This window comes from Physeter macrocephalus, chromosome 11, assembly GCF_002837175.3.
Source record: "Physeter macrocephalus isolate SW-GA chromosome 11, ASM283717v5, whole genome shotgun sequence".
Classification (NCBI taxonomy): Eukaryota; Metazoa; Chordata; class Mammalia; order Artiodactyla; family Physeteridae; genus Physeter; species Physeter macrocephalus.
The window spans coordinates 49,582,729-49,606,935 of record NC_041224.1 but is presented as its reverse complement, the minus strand read 5'-3'; the positions used below and the strand labels follow the sequence as shown (position 1 = coordinate 49,606,935).

The 24,207-nt window shown below is 36.7% G+C and overlaps 2 protein-coding genes across 2 annotated transcripts in view; one reads left to right on the top strand and one right to left on the bottom strand.

Moving 5' to 3' along the window:
• MNS1 (meiosis specific nuclear structural 1) overlaps nucleotides 1–2,932 on the top strand; it is a 132,006-nt gene extending 129,074 nt beyond the window's left edge. The window contains exon 11 of the mRNA XM_028496315.2: nucleotides 2,512–2,932. The gene's annotated coding sequence lies outside the window, so the exon portion shown is untranslated. The remainder of the gene's footprint in view (nucleotides 1–2,511) is intronic.
• TEX9 (testis expressed 9) overlaps nucleotides 1–24,207 on the bottom strand; it is a 74,726-nt gene that overhangs the window by 41,928 nt on the left and 8,591 nt on the right. Inside the window, exons 3-9 of the mRNA XM_007110727.4 lie at nucleotides 22,918–22,981; nucleotides 21,062–21,141; nucleotides 11,650–11,698; nucleotides 10,204–10,286; nucleotides 8,166–8,344; nucleotides 5,167–5,249; nucleotides 4,572–4,745 (exon numbers count right to left, since the gene is read on the bottom strand). Coding sequence (XP_007110789.2) covers nucleotides 4,572–4,745; nucleotides 5,167–5,249; nucleotides 8,166–8,344; nucleotides 10,204–10,286; nucleotides 11,650–11,698; nucleotides 21,062–21,141; nucleotides 22,918–22,981 — 712 coding nt within the window. The remainder of the gene's footprint in view (nucleotides 1–4,571; nucleotides 4,746–5,166; nucleotides 5,250–8,165; nucleotides 8,345–10,203; nucleotides 10,287–11,649; nucleotides 11,699–21,061; nucleotides 21,142–22,917; nucleotides 22,982–24,207) is intronic.

Genomic DNA, 24,207 nt, shown 5'->3' with positions numbered 1-24,207 from the left:
ATATAGCTGATTCACTTTGTTATACGGCAGAAACTAACACAACATTGTAAAGCAATTATACTCCAATAAAGATGTTAAATTTAAAAAAAGAAATACCAGGAAGGAAATTAAAAAATACTTTGAACTTAATGAAAATAAAAAGACAGTCTCAAATTTTGTGGGATGCAGATAAAGCAGCACTTAGAAGAAAATTTATAGCTTTAAATGCTTATGTGAGAAAAGAAGTAGAAAATCAATTATCTAAACTTCTGCTTTAAGAATCCTGAAAAATAAGAGCAAATTAAGCCCAAATAATAAGTATGAAGGAAATGTTAAAGATGAGGTTAGAAATCAATAAACAGAAAACTGACAAATAGTACAGAAAAACTAACCAAGTCAAATGCTGAATCATTGAAAAGTTCAATGAAATTGATAAAAAACTGACAAACAGTACAGAAAAACTAACGAAGTCAAATGCTGAATCATAGAAAAGTTCAATGAAATTGATAAGCATGTAACTAGACTTATTAAGAATAAAACAGAGAAGAGATGAATTATTAACATCAAGACTGAAATGGGGTCTTTATCACAGATATTAAAAATATAAATAAAAATATAATAAATGAATATTACGGTCAAATTTATGCCAATAAATTTGACTACTTAGATGAGCTGGAAAAATTTCTTGAAAAACATAAATTACCAAAACTGACTCAAAAAGTAATGGAAAATCCAAATAGACTTATATACACTAATAAAATTCGTGGGCAAAGACTTCTCAAATAGGATGAAAAAAGCACAAAACCACACACTGTGGGGTTTTGAAAGACACTGTTAAGAAAATTTAAAAGCCAATTCAGATTGGGAGAAACTATTCACAATACAAATTCTTTCTAGCAAAGAAACTATATAAGGAAGCATAAAGAACTCTTACTACAACCCAATGTTTTTAAATTGGGCAAAAAATTTGAACATACACATAACAAAAGAAGATATACGAACAGCCAGTAAGTGTATGAAAACATACTTGAGATCAATAGTTATCATGGAAATACAAATAAGCCTATACTGAGATACTACTTCTACCCCTCTAGAGTGGCTAATACTAAAAAGACTGACAATATCAAGTGTTAAGTGAGGATATAGAGTAACTGGAACTCTCATACATTGCTATTGGGAATGAAAAATGGTACAATCACTTTAGAACACAGTTTGACTGTTTCTTAAAAAGTTAAACATATACTCTCCATAATACTCACAAGTTCTACTACTAGGTATTTAATCAACATCATGAATGATACTGAATATGTCTACACAAAAACATGTATTTACACAAAAATTTGTATATGAAAATTCATAGTGGCTTTATTTTTTATAGTCCAAAGCTGGAAACAACTCAAATTCCCATCAACTGGTGAACAGATGAAATGTGTAAATCCATAAATTAATACCACTCAGCAATACAAGGGAATGAATCACAAAACAAGCAACAATACTGATGAATGTCAACAACATTATTCTGAAGAAGACAGATGCAAAGAAGTACATACTTAGGATTCCATCTATATGAAATTTTATAACAAGGAAAACAAATCTGTAGTAGAAGAATGCAAATCAGTGGCTGCCTGGGGCTATGATTAGAGACTGGGGATTTAGGGGGTAGAGACACAAAGGAAATTTGGGGGAGTGATAGAAATTTTATCTTGATCATGGTGCTGGTTACAAGGATGTACTAATTTGTTAAAACTCAATGAACTGTACAATTAAGACAAGTATACTGTGTTGTATTTAAGTTATTCCTCAGTAAAGTTGATTTGTAAACAGAGATCAGTAATAGAAAAATAAAATTCAAAGCTGGAGTAAAATGCTTTCTGTTTTTATATTTTAAAAATGACTCCATCTGTTAGAATCAGCAGCTAAAATAAGTTAATATACATAGCAATGTTTTAATAGTTCGTTTTTGGAGGTTTACAGAGGCAGCTACTTAAGCTCTGTTTTGCATTTCTGTGAACTGTACACTAGATTTGTTTCTAGAGATATAAAAAATGAATTAGCAAGAAAGATTCAATCTTGAGTTTCACATAATCCAGGAGAGTTATGTTATGCCTCTTTGGCTGGTAGGTAGATAGGAATTCAAGCTGAGAAGCTCAGAGCCAGTGCAAATTTTCATAAAAATCTTCAGCTAGCCAATGTATCATAATGCATTAGTACATTCACTGTGAACTAAAAGTTTCAAATATTAATTCTAAATAACGAGTTTTAGAACAGCTGTGTGTTTAAGTCTTTTTAATTCTGGGGAGTTGGAGAAAGAGTCTACGTGATTTACAGAGTCAGATAAACAGAGTTTGAATCCTGCTCTGCCATTCCTGTTTGACCTTAGGCAATTTGCTTATCCTCTCAGATTCAGTTTCCCTTTTGTAAAATGTGTTTTACCTGGCAGGTAACACTCAAATAATGTTAGTTCCTTTTCTGCCCAAATAAAAGTAGAGTTATAATCAATGTGGTCCTTTGAGAATATTAATCTTTTCACAGGGTACAGAATACCGTGGATAAGAAAAAGAGAAAGGACATAAAATAACTACTGAGAAGGATTCAGAAGTAAGATAATAATAGCCTGAACCAAGAAGTGGCAATGGGAATTGAAAAGAAGAGATGAATGAAAACATTTAGAAGAAAGAAAAAACAGGATTGGGTATGAGAGCCAAGAACAAGAAAAGAATCAAAGATGCAGGCAAGTTATGTGGACTAGAGCAGTGACATGACCACAGCTTGGATGGATGATGACAAATGGTAAAGTGACAAATTAAAACAGTTGTTTCCCAGATATAACAGCTTGTTTTTTCTTAGACCACTTGCCTTTATTTCTTAGAGCAATAGAAACATAGTACAAACTATGTACGTAATTTTAAATTTCCTATCAGTCACTTTAAGAAGAAATACATAAAATAAATTTTATTACTATATTTCACTTATCCCAGTATATCCAAAATATTATCATTTCAACATGTAACCATTAAAATATTAATGAGATTTTGTATCGTTTTTTGTATTTAATCTTCAAAATTTGATGTTGATTTACACTTACAGCACGTCACAAGTTGGACTAGCCACATATGAGTGGCTACCATTTTTGACAGCACAGGCTTAGACTATTAGATACTATAATTAATTTTTCTTTCCAGATGAGAAGGTCAACAAAATGTGGAATATCCATTCAATGTTACAGTCAACAATAAAAAGGAACAGACTACAACATGGATGAATCACAAATGCATTATGCTAAGTGATCGGACTCAAGAAGCTACTATGTAATCTATTTATATGACATTCTGGAAAAGGCCAAAATGTAAGAATCAAAAACAGATCAGTGGTTGCCTGAGGTTGGGAGTAGGGAGAGGACTTGACTAAATGCAGAGAGAAATTTTTTGGTATGATGGAAGTGTTCTGTATCTCAATTATGGTGATGGCTATGTGACTATGCATTTGTCAAAATTCATAATAGAACTGTATACAGTCATCCCTCAGTATCCACAGGGGATTGGTACCACCAATCTAACGTGTGTTGGTAGAATGTGGAGAAATTGGAACCCTTATATACTGCTGGTAGAAATGTAAAGATGGTATAGCTGGTTTGGAAAACAGCCCGCAGTTCCTCAAAAGGTTAAATATAAGGTTATAATTTACCAATTCTACTCCTAGGTATATACCCAAGAAAAACAAAAACATATATCTACACAAAAACTTGTACATGAATGTTCACAGCACCATTATCCAAAACAGCCCAAAAGTAGAAACAACCCAAATATCCAGCAACTGATAAACAGATAAATAAAATGTATTACATCCATATACTCTATAAAAAAGAATATTACTCTACAAAAAGCAATGGAGGGGCTTCCCTGGTGGCGCAGTGGTTGAGAGTCTGCCTGCCGATGCAGGGAACACGGGTTCGTGCCCCGGTCCGGGAGGATCCCGCATGCCGCGGAGCGGCTGGGCCTGTGCATCTGGAGCCTGTGCTCCGCAGCGGGAGAGGCCACGGCAGTGAGAGGCCCGTGTACCGCAAAAAAAAAAAAAAAAAAAAAAAAAAAAGCAATGGAGTGCTGATACACACTACAATGTTGATGAACCCTAAAGACAATACTTAAAGTGAAAAATGTTGGTTACTAAGTATCACATACTGTATGATTCTACATATCCAGAAGTGTCCAGAATAGGCAACTCTATCAAGACAGAAAATAAATGAGAAGTTGCCTAGGGCTGGAGGAGATTAGGGGAAGAGGGTAGAGGTACTGAGGCTAAAGGGTATGGGGTGACTTCTTGGGTGATGAAAATATTCTAAACTTGATAGTGGTGATGGTTGCACAACTCTGTGAATACACTAAAAGCTACCAAATTGTATAAAGGGTGAGATGTTTGTAAATTATATCTCAATAAAACTGTTAAAAAATACTCTCCTAATAATGGGGGAAGAGTTTTTAGTATACACTAACAAAATAACTAAACAATGAAAAGTGGTATCTATGCAAACATGTAACTTATATGTTTTTGTGCATCTTTGGCATTAGATTAGGAAAAAAAAGCAAAATTATTACCCTTTCCACTGAAGACAACTGTTGCTGTAATCCATCACATTTTTTGCTTGCTTCTTCAAAAAGAGTTTTATACTTTTCTGTTTGAGACTGTTGCAAATTAATTGTCCGCTGCTGTCTCATACAATCTCCTTCAGAATTTTTCAGTTGAGACTTTAAATCCTGAATTTCATCCTCCTATAGTTATGAAATTATAGATTATATGGAAAAACACATGATTTGCTATCAAAACATAAAGCAGAAAACATAAAGGAGCTTCGTATGATCTTTGGTGAGATATTTATACCCATTTCACTAAGAAAAACGAATTACATTCTATTTTCATTCTCAAAATGGAAGTTAGATGTTTTATTTACGCTTAATAGCTTACACTTATAAGTCTAATACAGAGCATTCTAATTGCTAGCAAGTATTTAAAATTCTTCAGCTCTGTGAAGATTCAACATCTCAGAATAAAGTTCGGTATTTAAATTTCTGAATTTAAAAGTTAACTGTGAATTATACTTCAATGAAGCCGTTTTTAAAATAAAATTGAAAACTGCTCCTAAAATGACTTTAAATATTACAGCATTTATTCTGAAAGGTTTTAAAAACTTACCTTTTTATTGCATTCACATACAACATTATCCAATTCCTCCTGCATAACATGGAGTTTGGCCTTCAGAAATCTGATCTGTGCTTCTGTGTCAATTTAATAATAATATTTATTGTCTTTCACTGAATCTAAGATGCCATCAATTGTAAGACAGACTATTATTTTATGAGGGAAAATAAGGCTCAAGATGGGGAGTCTAACAGGAGATCCCTGTTTGGGAACACTCAAGACACTACATACCCCTAATGTAGAGGTAAATGAAAAATCCATCCAACAGAAAGGAACTGTTACACTGGAACCAAGTAAAGAAAGAGGAAAAAACCGAAAACTTTTCCTGAGAATCGGAACCACAAGCCAAGTACTCACATAAGTTTGCAGACTGAATTCATACTTACCCATGCGCCTCGAAACACCTCAAACAGAACTTAAAGTGGTCTCAGATCGGTAATGCCCCCAGGTGTTTGGCAGAAGCAAACACAAATCCTCTCTAGCAAAACTCAACTTCAATCCCAGCCATTGTAATTATAAAATGCCACGGACTGTAATACACATCCCAATTTCACAGATGTTAAAATGTAGTGACGTGTCTGAGAAGCAAACGCACTAATACCTTACTGCCGAAGCTTTCTCCCACAAACCCCTCACGAAGATCTACCTTTGGTATTTCATTGCTATCAAAAGTTCTTTATTCAATAATATCAGTAAATCTCTGAGGGTTTTAGGCCTATAAAAGTAAATAAAGTAAAAACTGAACTTAGAACTCACTCATAATTCATTCAATCATTCATTAAAGAGATATACATCAGGACTTCCCTGGTGGCACAGTGGTTAAGAATCCGTCTGCCGATGCAGGGGACACGGGTTCAAGCCCTGGTCCGGGAAGATCCCACATGCCACGGAGCACCTAAGCCCATGTGCCACAACTACTGAGCCTGTGCACCACAACTACTGAGCCCACGTGCCACAACTACTGAAGGCCACGTGCCTAGAGTCCATGCTCCACAACGAGAGAAGCCACCGCAATGAGAAGCTCTCACACCGCAACGAAGAGTAGCCCCCACTCGCCGCAACTAGAGAAAGCCCACGCCCAGAGGCAAAGACTGAACGCAGCCAAAAATAAATAAATTTTTTTTTAAAAAAGATATACATCAAATCTCTACTATGTTCCAGGCATAATACAGATATCATAAGACAAGGTTTGCCCTCATGGAACTTATCTTGAGTAAACACTCTGAATAGCCTCTGAAAGTCATTAGGACAAATTCCACAGAGCACAATAAATCTCCACACATACTTCCTGTTTCAAAGCTCTTCTTATGAGATGTCCCCAGTGTTACATGGAGCCAATGAACAATGGTTGGCTCTAACCCCACCTAGCTTTTTCCAGCCTCAACTCTCCTTCTAGTTTCTCATGTAACTCCAGGTTAGCAGAGGACAGAAGGGAAATGACAAACTTAAAAGTGTGAAGTTTGCAGTAGTTGGTCTCTAGGGGGAAAGAAGGAAGAAGCAATGGGAGAGCATGACTTTTTGCATCTCTTTTTCTCCCCAACTCTAACCTCGGTAGTATGATCAAGGATTTGAGTGCTCTGTCTCTGTTGGTCCACAGCATTAACCACCCCACCCATCCCACTCCAACTTTAGTCTTATAAAGCAGTCTGTGCACCTAAACTACTTTTTTATTGTTTCCTCCCACACATAACCCAGCCATTCTAGGCAATCATGTGGAATAAGTGAAAACTCCCCTAAAAGGGGAGACACCTTGGCCAAAGATTCTGAAAAGGGAAGACAGGGATGCAAAGTGGCAGAGAGGTCATTCAGCAATAAGAAAAAAAGCAGTAATTTAAGGTAGTCTGTGCTGGTTCCCATACTGGGAGGAGGACCTTTGTTAAGGCTATGGGTGACTGTAAACTGAGGAACAGCCAACATCTGACCATTGCATCCCTGAAGGTATCTTAACAGAGGCATGAAGTTAACCACTTACCTTCGTTCCTAACAATTAGCCCCAGAAAGCTTGGATAGGTCAGTAAATGTAATAAATGCATAAATGAATTAATCTGCATTTATGACTAACTAGCATGTAGCACAATAATCATTATACATGTAAATCATTGTGATTTTCACAGAATCAGAGAATTTTAAGGGTAAACTTCATGATCGTTTAATACAAATTGCTGCTACATTTTCAAGCGAAGAAATTGCTATTACAGAGAGGATAAAGCAGTTTGCCTGAACCTACAATTATAGTTCAGCATTAACTATGGTCATATACACTCGACTGTCTTTTTTTAAATTTATAATAGCATAGGTGGCGCCTCATAAATTCAACAATTTTAGAGGCACTACTGGTAACTAACATGTTTTTGATGATCTAGACTAAGTATTATTTTTCTAGTGATATGCAGAGAATGAATTTACATGAAAGAAAATAATATTCATTAGAAAATTCATTATTTTACCTGATGCTACATCAATAATTCATTTATCCTTTAACATGTGTTGAATTAACCCACAATAAAGAGAATTCAGTAACATTAAATGGAAGGAATTCAAAGAAATATGGTTTTTAAAAATTTATTTCAATGTTTTAATGCTAAGCTATGGGGCATTTAACTTATTTGAAAAGTGGTCAATGAAACCAATACCAGATAGTTTTTTTTTCTTCTTCTCTCTCTTTTTTTTTTAGCCAAACCACACGGCTTGTGGGATCTTAGTTCCCTGACCTGGGATTGAACCCAAGGCCACGTCAGTAAAAGCACCAAGTCTTAACCACTGGACCACAAGGGAACTCCCCAGATAGTTCTTTGTAATTTTACTTTTTATAATGGAAAACATCAAACATATACAACAGTAGTGAGATGAGTTCAATGAAACCCTACTCACCCATCATCCATTTTCAACAATTATTGACTCAAAACCAATTTTATTTCATTAAACAAATGCAAGACATCACTACATTTTCTTAATTGTGATATAAGGATAAAAATAAACAAAAAACAACCTACCTGTTCCAATGTCTTCACTAACACCACAAAAAATACCATCATCTATATAATCAGGTAAGCCTTCTTCTTCCAGTTGCCCTTCAATTTTGCTAATTGTCTTTGCAAGAGAAAAGTCTGAGAAATCCTCTGGAATGGCAACATCGCTGACAGTTTGTACATCAGAGTATTTCAATTTTACTCTAAAAAAAACACATATAGGCACACTATATATTATATACATCTAATATAAAAAGGAGATATGACTCCCAGATATGACTTTTATCCAAATAAAAAAGCAGATCAAAATTATTATAAATTTTAAATTTATGATGAAATCTACAATTGATACTTTCAAGGATTATATCACAAGAGACTTAGTAGACTTTCAATCTTTATGAATCACACAACCACTGAGCTAGAGGAGGCTTTATGAGGCCACTTAGACATGGCCAGTGTAAAAAATTAATAAACAGAAGCCTCAATTAAACAGTCAGCAGACCAGAAGGGGGAGCTCTCACACCCTGAGACAACAGCAGAGCCCCGCGGTGTGAAGGAAGGCTCCTCTTCACTCATGGCAACAAGTCAGGTAATAAAAAGCCTTTGTTTGCTCTAGCCCTCCCAACTTCCTTTTTCCCCTCTATAAAAGAGTTCTCCTTGCCTTGCTGTGTGCGGACTTGCACGTGGTTCGCCATCGCTGCAGACCCTGAAGTGCAATATTCTGCTGATCCCGAATAAACCCATTTTTTTGCTGGAGAATTATTTGTTCTAGGTCAACACTCCCAAACAAGTGAACATCAAAACTAAGAGTACTGAACTTGGCCTCCTAAGTGAAATCCAGCCTGTGGCTTTTAGTTTTACATGCTGCTGGAGTAGAACTGTACAATTTGATATCACTCTAGTCATAATTCTGCAAACACTGAAGAATACTTCTTAAGAAAGAATTACAGAGTGAACAGTTCTTAGCTCAAACTCGTTTTTCCACCTAAAAAAACATATTTTAAGCAGGATCAAAGTTTACCAAAAGTTGATTTTTTTTTTTCTTTAATGAAGAGAGAAGTATGAAATGAAAGTCACTTCTAAAGGTGTTGAGGAATGGGCCAGGCCTAATCCATCAAGTTTGCTTCTGAAAGCCTTACTTTTAACCCTAACTTACTTTTAACACGTAAGCAAATGCTTTAGAATTCTTTTGGAAAAAGAAACTTTTATTTAAAAAGTAAACTTGAAGTCTGAAAATAAGATGACCCTTTCAGTTATGTATGTATGTACACTACTTATGTATGTACACTACTTATGTATGTAACATATGTTCTCTTTTCTTCTATCAATTTTAGTTCTTTTCTTCCTTATCCTTTCACCCTTTTTGTCTCTTTTGTTCAAAAAACAAAAACTTTACTTAGCCAATTAAAAGACACAAGGATTAACAAAGATTCTTCTAGAATTATAATTCAATTATCAGTTTGGGTAAGCAATAGACATAAATTTAACAATTTACTGTGAATTAGAAGCTGGTTGGTACCATCCACTGCAGGTGTGACCCTTCTTTTCTAGAAGGTCTACTATCCTAAAGAACCTCTTGGGTCCCCTTTTTATGCTTAAAGTACTAAAAACAGTCTTGAATTATTTCTCATCAAAAACAATAGAATGTAAATTATAACTATACTATAGTTTTATTGAGAGCATGCCAAAATCATTCTGTATTCAATATATACAATAATGCATGGTGTTCAAAAAGTGTAAGTCTGTGTGAGAGAACTAGGCAGAGAAAGACATCTAGGTTCTAGTTTCTGATCTAAGAAAATATCTAGCTAAAAATAACATTTAAAAAATTTGAAATGTGGCAATTTTGCTTAAGAGAACAATACAAAATGTTCATTAACTGTTGCAAGACGTTTCTGATTAGAAGATGTTTTAAATTATTAAATGTGGAGAAGAAATACAGAGTACAATTTTGTATATTTTGGGTATAAAAAGATCTGGAGAAACAGATCTTACTAAGAACAATGATAGTATAAATTATAAAATTTAAAAAAAAATTAATACTTTAAAAACTGTACTATACCTTGAATTTAATTTCCTTCCTTTACTTGCAGAGTGTAATTTGTTTTGAACTTTGTTTCTTGGATCAACGTTTTTGGTCTTTGGCTACATGAAAAGAATTTAAACGATTAATTAATTAGACTCTAATCACTTGCCAAGGAAGGCAACTGTGTAATATACAGAATTGCTAGATTGCTACACAGAAGAATTCATATTTTCAGAGAATTAATCAAATTATATTTTAAGGAATCCAAAATTGCATACCTGGAAAAGACCTAGTTATTACTAGGACCAAGAGATTTAAAGACAAGAAAATGAGTCCCAAAGATTCAAGGATATTCAACAGGTTAGCGGAATGTTAAACTGGATGTTCTGATTCACAGAATTTAATTCTCCTCACCGATTATTCTTCAGATAGGCCTCCACGTATACTATTCCTTAGGTCTAGATTCCCATGGGTAGGGAATTTGTACATCCCAGTGTGCCCAGCACCTGGAATAGTGATCTCTACACACTCTAAATATTTAAATGAATGAATAAACCTTCCCAATCACCTTCTTTGTATATGAATACTTTTCTTTTTCAGATCTTCTATCTAGTAAATTTGGGCTTTGGAGAGAAAACTTAATTTCACTTAGAATTTTTCCAATGTATCTCCAAATTGTTCAGTGAAATTATGAGACAAAAAAGGACTCAACTCATTTTACGAGCAACATTTCATAAAGATATCCCTTCTGAATAGCAAGGCTAACATTCTATTTCTAGCTGTTACTGGAAGGAGTGCTGCGGGCCCTAGGACCTGCTCCCTTCAAGCTAGTGGGAGGCTGGTGGGACTGGTTGCCTCTACCCCATAGGCCAGTGCACTGTCACAGGGTAGAGGCGACCAGTGGTGGGAGAAGGGTGCCCAGCCAGAATCAGCTGTAGTGTACCGGGTGAGCATCCTGGGTCTTGTAGACAACAGGCAAGCCCAGCAAATATGAAAGCATCTTCCAGGGCAGCGCAGGAAGCAGGCAGGTTGGGGCTGAAGTGCCCACAAGGGGAGCATGGAGAAGCCCAAGGAAAGGGGGTAGGAAGGAGGGAGAGGAAGCCGCTTGTGGGGTAGCGGGGATGCACACCCAGCTTCGTGAGCCCAAGGGGTGGGGTACTTCTGGGATCTGGGTTTCTTTTTCGGAGGGGCTGAGGCCGGCAGAGCCGGCCTGGGGAGCTCTTTGGGGGAGGGCCTGCCTGCCCACCTCATCCTTCTTTCTAGAAATGTTGCAGGAGTGACATGTGCCAGCTGCCCACTCACAGGCAGGGGCCCTGGAGTTCTTGTGACTCAGGAAAAGCACTTTGAAGAAAACACCCCCTACCCTACCCACAATAAACACAATAAAAGTGAGAATAATAAATACAAAAAAAAGAGAAAAATCTAAAAACAACCTATATTCTACAGAATATAATCACATTCACAAAAAGTTTGATTTCATACCTTAGTTTCTGAACATAAATGAACTGTCCCTTCAGACAATAATGGACGTCTACAGATAAAAAGTAAACACCATATATTAATAATAAATGATACTAAACTGAGACATATTAAAAATAACTGTTAATTAATTGTAGTTTGGATCTCAGTGAAATTACATACCATCTGTAAGTCCTTAGGCAATCTACTGAACTTCTCTAAGCTTCAGTTTCCTCATTTTTTAAAATGAGGACAGTAATATTTATTTCAAAATAATACTTTGAGAATTAAATGAGATAAAATAGGTAAAAGGTTTACATTGTGTTTGACTGGTATAAGCCCCCAATTATTAGTATTTTATAACTTACCTTATTCTTCAAATTATAGATTTCTAATACTTACACATAAAAGATATTATATAATAACAGATCCACATACACTATCCAAGAAAAATGGCATTCTCCTGATTTCAAGCTATTATACAAAGCTATAATAATCAAAACAGTATGGTATTGGCATGAAAAGAGACACATAGCTCAATGGAGCAGAATACAGAGCCCAGAAATAAACTCACTCATATCAAGCTCAATTAATTTATGACAAAGGAGCCAAGAATATACAAAGGGGAAAGGATAGTTTCTTCAATAAATGGTGCCGGGAAAAATGGACAGCCACATGTATAAAAAAGAAAATGGACTGTTATCTTACATCATACACAAAAGTAAACTCAAATGGATTAAACATTTGAATGTAAAACCTGAAACCATAAAGCTCCTAAAAGAAAAATATAGGTGGCTAGCTCCTCGACATCAGTCTTAGTGATTATTTTTTTGGATTTGACACCAAAACCAAAGGCAACAAAAGCAAAAATAAACACATGGGACTACATCAAACTAAAAAGCTGCTGCACAGCAAAGAAAAGCATCAACAAGACTAAAGGCAATTTACTGAATGGGACAAAATATTTGCAAATCATGTATCTGATAAAGGGTTACTATCAAAAATATATTTTTAAAATCTCATAAAAGTCAATAAAAAAAAAAACCAACAATTGGATTTAAAAAAGGGCAAAAGTGGAACAGACATTTTCCCGAGGACAAATAGATTGCCAACAGATGCATGAGAAGAAGCTCAACATCACTAATCATCAGGGAAATGTAAATCAAAACCACAATGAGCTATCACCTCACACCTGTAAGAATGGCTACTATCAAAAGATAAGAGATAACAAATGCTGGCAAGGCTGTGGAGAAAAGGGAACCCTTGCACACTGTTGGCGGGAACATAATTTGGTACACCCTCTATGGAAAACAGTATGGAGGTTCCTCAAAAATTAAAAACAGAGAGGGGAGGAGTCAAGATGGCAGTGTGGAAAGACGGAAAGTTAGCATCTCCCCACAACTAGGGCGCCTGCCGGCTGCTGGTGGGGGACTCTGACCCCTGAGGAGATGGGAGGAACCCCAGAGTGAACCAGTAGGACGTAGGGGGACCGAGGTGGGAGGAGAAGTGGAGACCAGACAAGATCAGTGCCCCTGAGGCCAGGGAGATCACAAGAGGCATATGGGAGGGACTCTCCGGGAAGAGGAAGAGTGGGAGAGGAGTGGAGGGTGATCACCTGGCCCACTCAGGCCAAGGAGGCTGCTGAGCTCCCAGGCCAATCCCCTGCCCTCCAAGCCCCCTCCAGGCTGCATGGGTCTTGTGGGCATAGGAGGAAGGCCAGGGAGATCAGGAGAGGCAGGTGGGAAGGGCCCTATGGGAGGCACCCTGCAGGAGGAGCAGGAGAGGAGCCGATGGTGTCTGCCCCACCCACTTGGGCCCAGGACGCCTGCTGAGCTCCCAGGCCAATCCTCTGCCCTCCAAAGCCCCCCTCCAGTCACGTGGGTCCTTAGGGGCATAGGAAGGAGGCCAAGGGGAGAAAAGGAGAGGCAGGTGGGAGGGTCCCTCCAGGAGGAGCAGAGGGCGACTGCCCCGCCAGCATGGGCATGGGAAGCCTGCTGAGATCCCAGGCTGGTTCCCTGCTCTCCAAGGCTCCCCCTTCCCTGCCCGGCCGCATTGGTCCTGGGTGCATAGGAGGGAGGCCGGGGAGATCAGGAGAGGCAGGCATGAGGGGCCCTCCCAGACCCCAGAGCGGAGGAGCAAGAGAGGAGAGGAGGGTGTTTGGGCTGCTCAATCGAGCCCAGGAAGCCTGCTGGGCTCCCAGATGAGGTCCCCTGCCCTCTGAGACCAGGGGTGGGGGTCATGCCTGGGCCCCCTCTGTTCCTTGAGCCTAAGCCCCCCGTCCCCAGCCCCCAGGGCCTTTTCCAGCCCTGTGGGTCCTGAGCATTGGCCCCGCCCACTGCCTAAACCTCACCCTTGCTTAGGCCCTGCTCTCCACAGCCAAGGCCTTCCCCCCAACCTTTTTTTTCTTTTTCTTTTCCCTCCTCTTTTTACTATTGTGGTACTGATATACCTTCTGGTTGTTGATTCATCTATATATTTTTTTTTATATTCTTCCTAACATATCTGTTAGTTTCCTAGTCTGATTTTATTTTTTACTTCTTTATTGTACTTTTTAAAATTTTCTGCCCCAGGTGGCTTGCGGGATCTTGGTTCATGGGGTCAGGCCGAAGCTCCTGCAGTGGGAGCTCTGAGTCCAAACCACTGCACACTAACAGAGAACCTCAGACCCCAGGGAACACTGATCCGAGTGAGGTCTCTTGGAATTCATCATCTCAGCATCAAGACCCAGCTCTACCCAACAGCCTATAAACTCCAGTGTTGGAAGCCTCAGGCCAAACAACCAGTAAGACAGGAACACAATACCACTCATAAAAAAAAAAAAAAAAAAAGGGACAACAAAAAATATCACACAGATGAAGGAGCAAGGTAAAAACCTACAAGACCAAATAAATGAAGAGGAAATAGGCAATCTACATGAAAAAGAATTCAGAGTAATGACAGTAAAAATGATCCAGAATCTCGAAAATAGAATGGAGGCACAGCCTGAGAAAATACAAGAAATGTTTAACAAAGATCCAGAAAAACTAAAGAACAAACAAAGAGAGATGAACAACATGATAATATTCTTCCTAACATATCTGTTAGTTTCCTAGTCTGATTTTATTTTTTACTTCTTTATTGTACTTTTTAAAATTTTCTGCCCCAGGTGGCTTGCGGGATCTTGGTTCATGGGGTCAGGCCGAAGCTCCTGCAGTGGGAGCTCTGAGTCCAAACCACTGCACACTAACAGAGAACCTCAGACCCCAGGGAACACTGATCCGAGTGAGGTCTCTTGGAATTCATCATCTCAGCATCAAGACCAACTACTGCAGAGCAGAATAAAGAAAAAAAATGAAAAGAACTGAGGACAGTCTCAGAGACGTCTGGGACAACATTAAATGCACGAACATTCGAATTATAGGGGTCCCAGAAGAAGAAGAGACAAAGAAAGGGTCTGAGAAAATATTTGAAGAGATTATAGTTGAAAAATTCCTAAACATGGGAAAGGAAATAGTCACCCAAGTCTGGGAGGACAGAGAGTCCCATATAGGATAAACCCTAGGAAAAACACATCAAGACACATATTAATCAAACTAACAAATATTAAATTCAACAAAAAATACCAAACAACCAGTAAGACAGGAACACAATACCACTCATAAAAAAAAAAAAAAAAAAAGGGACAACAAAAAATATCACGTCACAGATGAAGGAGCATGGTAAAAAACTACAAGACCAAATAAATGAAGAGGAAATAGGCAATCTACCTGAAAAGAATTCAGAGTAATGATAGTAAAGATGATCCAGAATCTCGGAAACAAGCAAAAGCTAAGAGAATTCAGAACCACCAAACCAGCTTTACAACAAACGCTAAAGAAACTTCTCTAAGCGAGAACACAAGAGAAGAAAGACCCACAAAAACAAACCCAAAACAATTAAGAAAATGGTAACAGGAACATACATATTGATAATAACCTTCAATGTAAATGGATTAAATGCCCCAACCAAAAGACACAGACTGGCTGAATGGATGCAAAAATAAGACCCATATATATGTTGTCTACAAGAGACCTACTTCAGACCTAGGGACACATACAGACCGAAAGTGAAGGGGTTAAAAAAGATATTCCATGCAAATGGAAATCAAAAGAAAGCTGGAATAGCGATTCTCATATCAGACAAAATGGACTTTAAAATAAAGATTATTACAAGAGACAAAGAAGGACACTACATAATGATCAAGGGATCATTCCAAGAAGAAGATACAATAATTGTAAATGTTTATGCACCCAACTTAGGAGCACCTCAATACATAAGGCAAATGCTAACAACCATGAAAGGAGAAATCGACAGTAACATAATAACAGTGGGGGATTTTACACCCACTTATACCAATGGGCAGATCAACCAAACAGAAAATAAATAAGGAAACACAAGCTTTAAATGACACAACAGACCAGATAGATCTAGTTGATATTTACAGAACATTCCACCAAAAAGTGGCAGAATACACTTTCTTCTCAAGTGCACATGGAACATTCTCCAGGATATATCACATCTTGGGGCACAAATCAAGCCTTGGAAAATTTAAGAAAACTGAAATTGTATCAAGCATCTTTTCTGACCACAATGCTACGAGACTGGAAATCAGTTACGGGAAAAAACTGTAAAAACCACAAATACATGGAGGCTAAACAGGGCGCTGCTAAATAACCAAGAGATTACTGAAGAAATCAAAGAAGAAATAAAAAATACATAGAAACAAATGACAACGAAAACATGACGACCCAAAACCTATGGGACACAGCAAAAGCAGTTCTAAGAAGGACGTTGAGAGCAATTGAATCTCACCTCAAGAAACAAGAAAAATCTCAAAGAAACAATCAAAGCCTACACTTAAAACAACTAGAGGAAGAAGAAAAGACTACTACAAACAACTATATGCCAATAAAATGGACAACCACAAAGAACCAGATGGCTTCACAGGTGAATTCTCTCAAACATTTAGAGAAGGGCTAACACCCATCCTTCTCGAACTCTCCCAAAAAATTGCAGAGGAAGGAACACTCTCAAACTCATTCTACAAGGCCACCATCACTGGGATACCAAAACCAGAAAAAGATGTTACAAAAAAAGAAAATTACAAGCCAATATCACTGATGAATATAGATGCAAAAATCCTCAACAAAATACTAGCAAACAGAATCCAACAACACATTAAAAGGATCGTACACCATGATCAAGTGGGATTTAACCCGACAAACCCACAGTAAACATCATTCTCAATGGTGAAAAACGGAAAGCATTTCCTCTAAGATCAGGAACAAGACAAGGATGCCCACTCTCGCCACTATTATTCAACATAGTTTTGGAAGTCCTAGCCACGGCAGTCAGAGAAGAAAAAGAAATAAAAGGAATACAAATTGGAAAAGAAGAAGTAAAATAGTCACTATTTTTTGATGACAAGATACTATACATAGAAAATCTTAAAGATGTCACCAGAAAACTTCTAGAACTAATCAATGAATTTGGTAAGGTTGCAGGATACAAAATTAATACATAGACATCTCTGGCATTCCTATACACCAAAAAAAAAAATCAGAAAGAGAAATTAAGGAAACACTCCCATTTACCATTGCAACAAAAAGAATAAAATACCTAGGAATAAGCCTGCCTAAAGAGGTGAAAGACTTGTACTCAGAAAAGTATAAAATACTGATGAAAGAAATCAAAGATGACATAAACAGATGGAGAAATATACCATGTTTTTGGATTGGAAGAATCAATATTGTGAAAATGACTATACTACCCAAAGCAATCTACAGATTCAATGCAATCCCTATCAAACTACCAATGGCATTCTACACAGAATTAGAACAAAAAATCTTACAATTCGTATGGAAACACAAAAGACTCCGAATAGCCAGAGCAATCTTGAGAAAGAAAAACGGAGTTGGAGGAAGCAGGCTCCCCAACTTCAAACTATACCACAAAGCTACAGTAATCAAGACAGTATGGTACTGGCAGAGAAAGAGAAATACAAATCAATGGTACAGGATAGAATGCCCAGAGATAAACCCACACACATATGGGCACCTAATTTACGACAAAGGAGGCATGAACATACAATGGAGAAAAGACAGCCTCTTCAATAAGTGGTGCTGGGAAAACTGGACAGCTACATGTAAAAGAATGAAATTAGAACACTACCTAACGTCATACATAAAAAACTCCAAACGGATTAAAGACTTAAATATAAGACCAGACACTATAAAACTTTTAGAGTAAAACATAGGAAAAACACTCTTTGACATAAACCACAGCAAGATCTCTTTTGACCCACCTCCTAGAGTAACAGTAAATAAAAATCAACAAATGGGACTTAATTAAACTTAAAAGCTTTTGCACAGCAAAGGAAACCATAAACAAAAAGACAATCCTCAGAATGGGAGAAAATATTTGCAAATGAAACAACAGACAAAGGATTAATCTCCAAAATATACAAACAGCTCATGGAGCTCAATATTAAAAAAACAAACAATCCAGTTAAAAAATGGGCAGAAGACCTAAATAGACATTTCATCAAGGAAGACATACAGATGGCTAAGAGGCACATGAAATATGCTCAACATCACTAATTATTAGAAAAATGCAAATGAAAACTATAATGAGGTATCGCCTCACGCTGGTCAGAATGGCCATTATCAAACAAACTAGAAACAATAAATGCTGGAAAGGGTGTGGTGAAAATGGAACCCTCCTACACTGTTGGTGGGAATGTAAATTGATACAACTACTATGGAAAATAGTATGGAGGTTCCCTAAAAAACTAAAAATGGAACTACCATATGACCCAGTAATCCCACTGTTGGGTATATACCCTGAGAAAACCATAATTCAAAAAGAGACATGCACCACGATGTTCACTGCAGCACTATTTACAATAGCCAGGACATGGAAACAACCTAAGTGTCCATCGAAAGAGGGATGGATAAAGATGTGGCACATATACACAATGGAATATTACTCAGCCATAAAAAGAAATGAAATCGAGTTATTTGTAGTGAGGCGTATGGACCTAGAGTCTGTCATACAGAGTGAAGTAAGTCAGAAAGAGAAAAACAAATACCGTATGCTAACGCATATACATGGAATCTAAAAAAAAAAATGGTACTGATGAACCTAGTGCAGGGCAGAAATAAAGAGGCAGACATAGAGAACGCACTTGATGACATGGGGTAGGAGGGTGAAGCTGGGGTGAAGTGAGAGCTGCATCGACATATATACACTACCGAATGTAAAACAGTTGGCTGATGGGAAGCAGCAGCATAGCACAGGGAGATGGGCTCGGTGCTATGTGATGACCTAGAGGGGTGCGATAGGGAGGATAGGAGGGAGGCTCAACAGGCAGGGGATATGGGGACATGTGTATGCATATGGCTGATTCTCTTTGTTGTGCAACAGAAACTAACATGGTATTGTGAAGCAATTATATGACAATAAAGATCTATTAAAAAAAAAGAAAAAAGATATTAAAAACAGAACTGTCATATGATCCAGCAATCCCACTTCTGGGTATTTAGCTGAAGAAAATGAAAACACTAATTTTTTTATATATATGCACCTCCATGTTCATTGCAACATTATTTACAATAGGCCAGATATGGAAACAACCTAAATGTCCATCAATGGATGAATGAGAAAAGAACATGTGCTTTTATATATATATATATATGTTAAAGTATTATATAAAGTGATATTTATATATATATGTAACTATTACTGAGCCATAAAAAAAGAATGAATTCTTGCCATTTTGACAACATGGATGGACCTTGAGGGCATTATGCTAAGTGAAATAAGTCAGAGAAAGATAAAGACAAATAAGTGATCTCACTTGTACATGGAATCTAAAAACAGACAAATAAAAACAAGTCTGTAGATACAGAGAACAGATTGATGGTTGCCAGAGGCTGGTTGGTTGGGAGCAGGAGAAATAGGTGAAAGGAGACAAAGGGTACAAATTTCCAATTATAAAGTAAGTAAGTCATGGGGATGTAATGTACAGCATGGAGACTATACTTAATAATACTAATGGCATATGTGAAAGCTGCTAAAAAAGTAGATCTTAAAAGTTTTCATCACAGGGAAAAATGATTCTGTAACTATGTATGGTAATAGATATTAACTATACTTACTGTGGTGATCATTTCACAATATATACAAATACTGAATCATTGAAAAAAAAAATGGTACTGATGAACCTAGTGCAGGGCAGAAATAAAGAGGCAGACATAGAGAACGCACTTGATGACATGGGGTAGGAGGGTGAAGCTGGGGTGAAGTGAGAGCTGCATCGACATATATACACTACCGAATGTAAAACAGTTGGCTGATGGGAAGCAGCAGCATAGCACAGGGAGATGGGCTCGGTGCTATGTGATGACCTAGAGGGGTGCGATAGGGAGGATAGGAGGGAGGCTCAACAGGCAGGGGATATGGGGACATGTGTATGCATATGGCTGATTCTCTTTGTTGTGCAACAGAAACTAACATGGTATTGTGAAGCAATTATATGACAATAAAGATCTATTAAAAAAAAAGAAAAAAGATATTAAAAACAGAACTGTCATATGATCCAGCAATCCCACTTCTGGGTATTTAGCTGAAGAAAATGAAAACACTAATTTTTTTATATATATGCACCTCCATGTTCATTGCAACATTATTTACAATAGGCCAGATATGGAAACAACCTAAATGTCCATCAATGGATGAATGAGAAAAGAACATGTGCTTTTATATATATATATATGTTAAAGTATTATATAAAGTGATATTTATATATATATGTAACTATTACTGAGCCATAAAAAAAGAATGAATTCTTGCCATTTTGACAACATGGATGGACCTTGAGGGCATTATGCTAAGTGAAATAAGTCAGAGAAAGATAAAGACAAATAAGTGATCTCACTTGTACATGGAATCTAAAAACAGACAAATAAAAACAAGTCTGTAGATACAGAGAACAGATTGATGGTTGCCAGAGGCTGGTTGGTTGGGAGCAGGAGAAATAGGTGAAAGGAGACAAAGGGTACAAATTTCCAATTATAAAGTAAGTAAGTCATGGGGATGTAATGTACAGCATGGAGACTATACTTAATAATACTAATGGCATATGTGAAAGCTGCTAAAAAAGTAGATCTTAAAAGTTTTCATCACAGGGAAAAATGATTCTGTAACTATGTATGGTAATAGATATTAACTATACTTACTGTGGTGATCATTTCACAATATATACAAATACTGAATCATTGTGTTGTACACCTAAAACCAATATAATATTGTATGTCAAATATACCTTAATTTAAAAAAAAACAACAGAAAACAATCTTAAAGCATTTACCCAGTAAAAAGAAAAATTTTTTAAGGTGTTTGGGAATTTAAGTCTTACCTTAAACTGTAATCATCTTCCTCTTCATATGATTTAATTTGTGTTGAAATAGACTGAGATCGTACTTCTTGCTGATCTCTCTAGTTAAATAAAACAAAGTCATATAGGAAAATAACGCACAAAACTAGGATATATTCAAGTGCCTTTCTGATCATTAATTATTTCAGAGTTGTCCACAATTTCTATAAAATCAAAGCACAGAATTCTAAAAGCTATGGTATCAAAATAAGATCTGTAACAATGTAGTTTCACCCTTTCATTCATTCTTGGTTAAAAGAGTCAATTCTAAGGCAAAATTGTAAGAATGCCAATGCCTTTATATGATCTTAGCTGACTCCTGCTTCCCAACTACATTAGAGCTTCCATCTTCTGTAACATGCAAAGGAAATAAGGTTCACAAGAAGTGGAAACATAAACTCATTTAATGGATAGAAAAATTTGTCTCAAATCATAAAAACTTCAACGTTAAGACGACCACATAGAAATGAAAGTGCTAAAAATGAAGCACTAAAGTGAAAGCTTTTGAAGATGTATTAATATGAAAGTGAAAAATCAAAAAAAAAAGTGAAAAATCAGAAATTCAAGGTGGCAAAAGTTATATCCATTAGAGGACTCTGATCAGAATACATAATGAATCCCTCACTATACTATAATGTTGAGTTTCTGAACATTATTTTCAGAAAAATTATTTTCCTGCTCTTCAGACACTGACAAAAACTAAAAGATGTAATAAAATGTTTATTTTTTAGTAAAATACTTAATTTTTTAGTAAAATACTTAATTACAAATGCAACTAGTAAATCTGTAACCATTATCTAAATAATCTCATTCCTAAAATAACAAATAATGATGGATCTGTCTAAGACATTCAAATATTGCCAATTCTTCCCTGCCTCCATCAACTCCAAAGTGGGGTAGGGGTGGGATTTAAATGAAAGAGAATTATAAATGAATTAGAATAAAAGAGCTACTTTATTCCTCTAAGGAATATTACTATATCCTATCAACTAATATTAGGAATGCTGATACTTAGGGAGGGATGCTTAAAGTAGGAATAACCAATTTGGTAGCCAGAATGGGGCAAATATGCTTACATTGTCTAGTGATGTAACCTCACTACATTTTTCCTAACTATAAATCTGATTATGATCTAGCCCTAAGAATCTGAGTTACATGCAACTGCAGAGTTTAAGAAACAGATTACCATCTGAGCATTAATGGTAGTTGTTAACCTTTATTCAGCTTCTGTCCAGAGACCATTTTATTTCTATCCTTACTGAATTACCAGTACTAATTCTATATAGCTACTTGCAAACATTAATCTTAAAATAGTGGGAAATACTATTAAATATTAATGTTCCTATTAATTAGATGATTGGAATATCTAAATGGAAAACACTTTTTCAGTGGCTTTTAGAAAACGTGTTTTGGGCTTCCCTGGTGGCGCAGTGGTTAAGAATCTGCCTGCCAATGCAGGGGACACAGGTTCGAGCCCTGGTCCAGGAAGATCGCACATGCCGCAGAGCAACTAAGCCCATGCGCTACAACTACTGAGCCTATGCTCCAGAGCCCGTGCTCCGCAACAAAAAGCCACTGCAATGAGAAACCCACGCACCGCAACAAAGACCCAATGCAGCCAAAAATAAATAAAATAAATTTTTTTTAAAAAGTGTGCTTATCAAAAACATATACATGCATGTATACACATACTTATGCATATATTGATGTTCAATTTATGATAATTCACTGAGCTGAAAATTTATGCTTTGGGCACTTTTTTGTATGTTACATATCAAATTAAAAAGTTAAAAAACTAGCACTTACATGGAATTACTATTAATTGTACATTCACTTACTATTACTTCCTCAGCTTGTCGAACCAGATCAGCCGTTTTTGCCTCTAATTCTGCATTTAAACGCCTAAAAGCAGAAAATAATAATTGTGATAGACTGAAGACTGTAACACAAAAATAAAAGTAATTAAATTTCAATAACTACAATTTAGCTAATCAATAAATGCCAAAACATACACATGACATTTTTATTTGAAAATTAACACAACTATTACAAAGCTTATCTCCAAATCCCCATGATCCTCCTTCTTTCTGGTGGAAGTTCAAACCATGTAACTCCTAGCCTCTCCCTGGCCATTACTTCAGGTGGAATGATTTATTTGGGAAGAATAAACCGGGTGGGTTCAACTCAGTTCCACTCTCCATGTTCTCGGGATCAACTCCAATTGGGAACAGGAGTAGGGTGGGGTGTGGAGAGGGCTGATTTCATCAGGGGTGTTCAAGTGACTGGGGAGGTATATCTGGGGTTTAGTGAGCAGACTTGAGGTGGCTCATACCTCGGCTACATACTTCAATATCAGCTTCATCAGGAATACAGGTGATTACTTTGACCTACACCTGCCACTTCTTTTTTTTTTTTTCAATCTGTTTGGAATCTAGCAAAGAATAGGAATACTATTTAGTCCCATTAAGACTGTAAGAATAGCAATGCCATTGAGGGAAACCGTTATTAAAGAAAAAATTGCTCATCATCCTACCACCATCATCCAATCATTTTTTAAATTCCCTTCTAATTTTCATCTGTAAGCACACACACAATTTTGTACTGTTCTGCCATAACAACACAGATGGAATATATTTATCTCTATATAATTTTTATAATTAGTGCCTTAAATGGCTATGAAATATTCTAGAGTTGAAGTTAACATAATATACTAAACCGTTTCCCCTGTTAGTTGAAGTCCCCTTCTCAGTTTTAAAGGTTAACATTATAATAAACATCTTCAAAAGCATGTAACTTGTAAATTCTATTCGTAGGTCACATTTCTAGACTATCTAGGCTCTTCTGAAGTTTCATGAAGAAAATATGCAGAGCAATTTTTAAAATGAGATACCTTGTTTTTTTAGATATGTGATTCAGAAGTACCACAAACCAGTGATGACTCCCACCCCCAGGAAAAAAAAAAAGCAGTATCATATCCCTTCTTAAAAGTCTGATGTTTTAAGAAATATTTTTGTTTTGTTTTTTTTTGTTTGTTTGTTTTGCGGTACACGGGCCTCTCACTGTTGTGGTCTCTCCCGTTGCAGAGCACAGGCTCCGGACGCGCAGGCTCAGCGGCCATGGCTCACGGG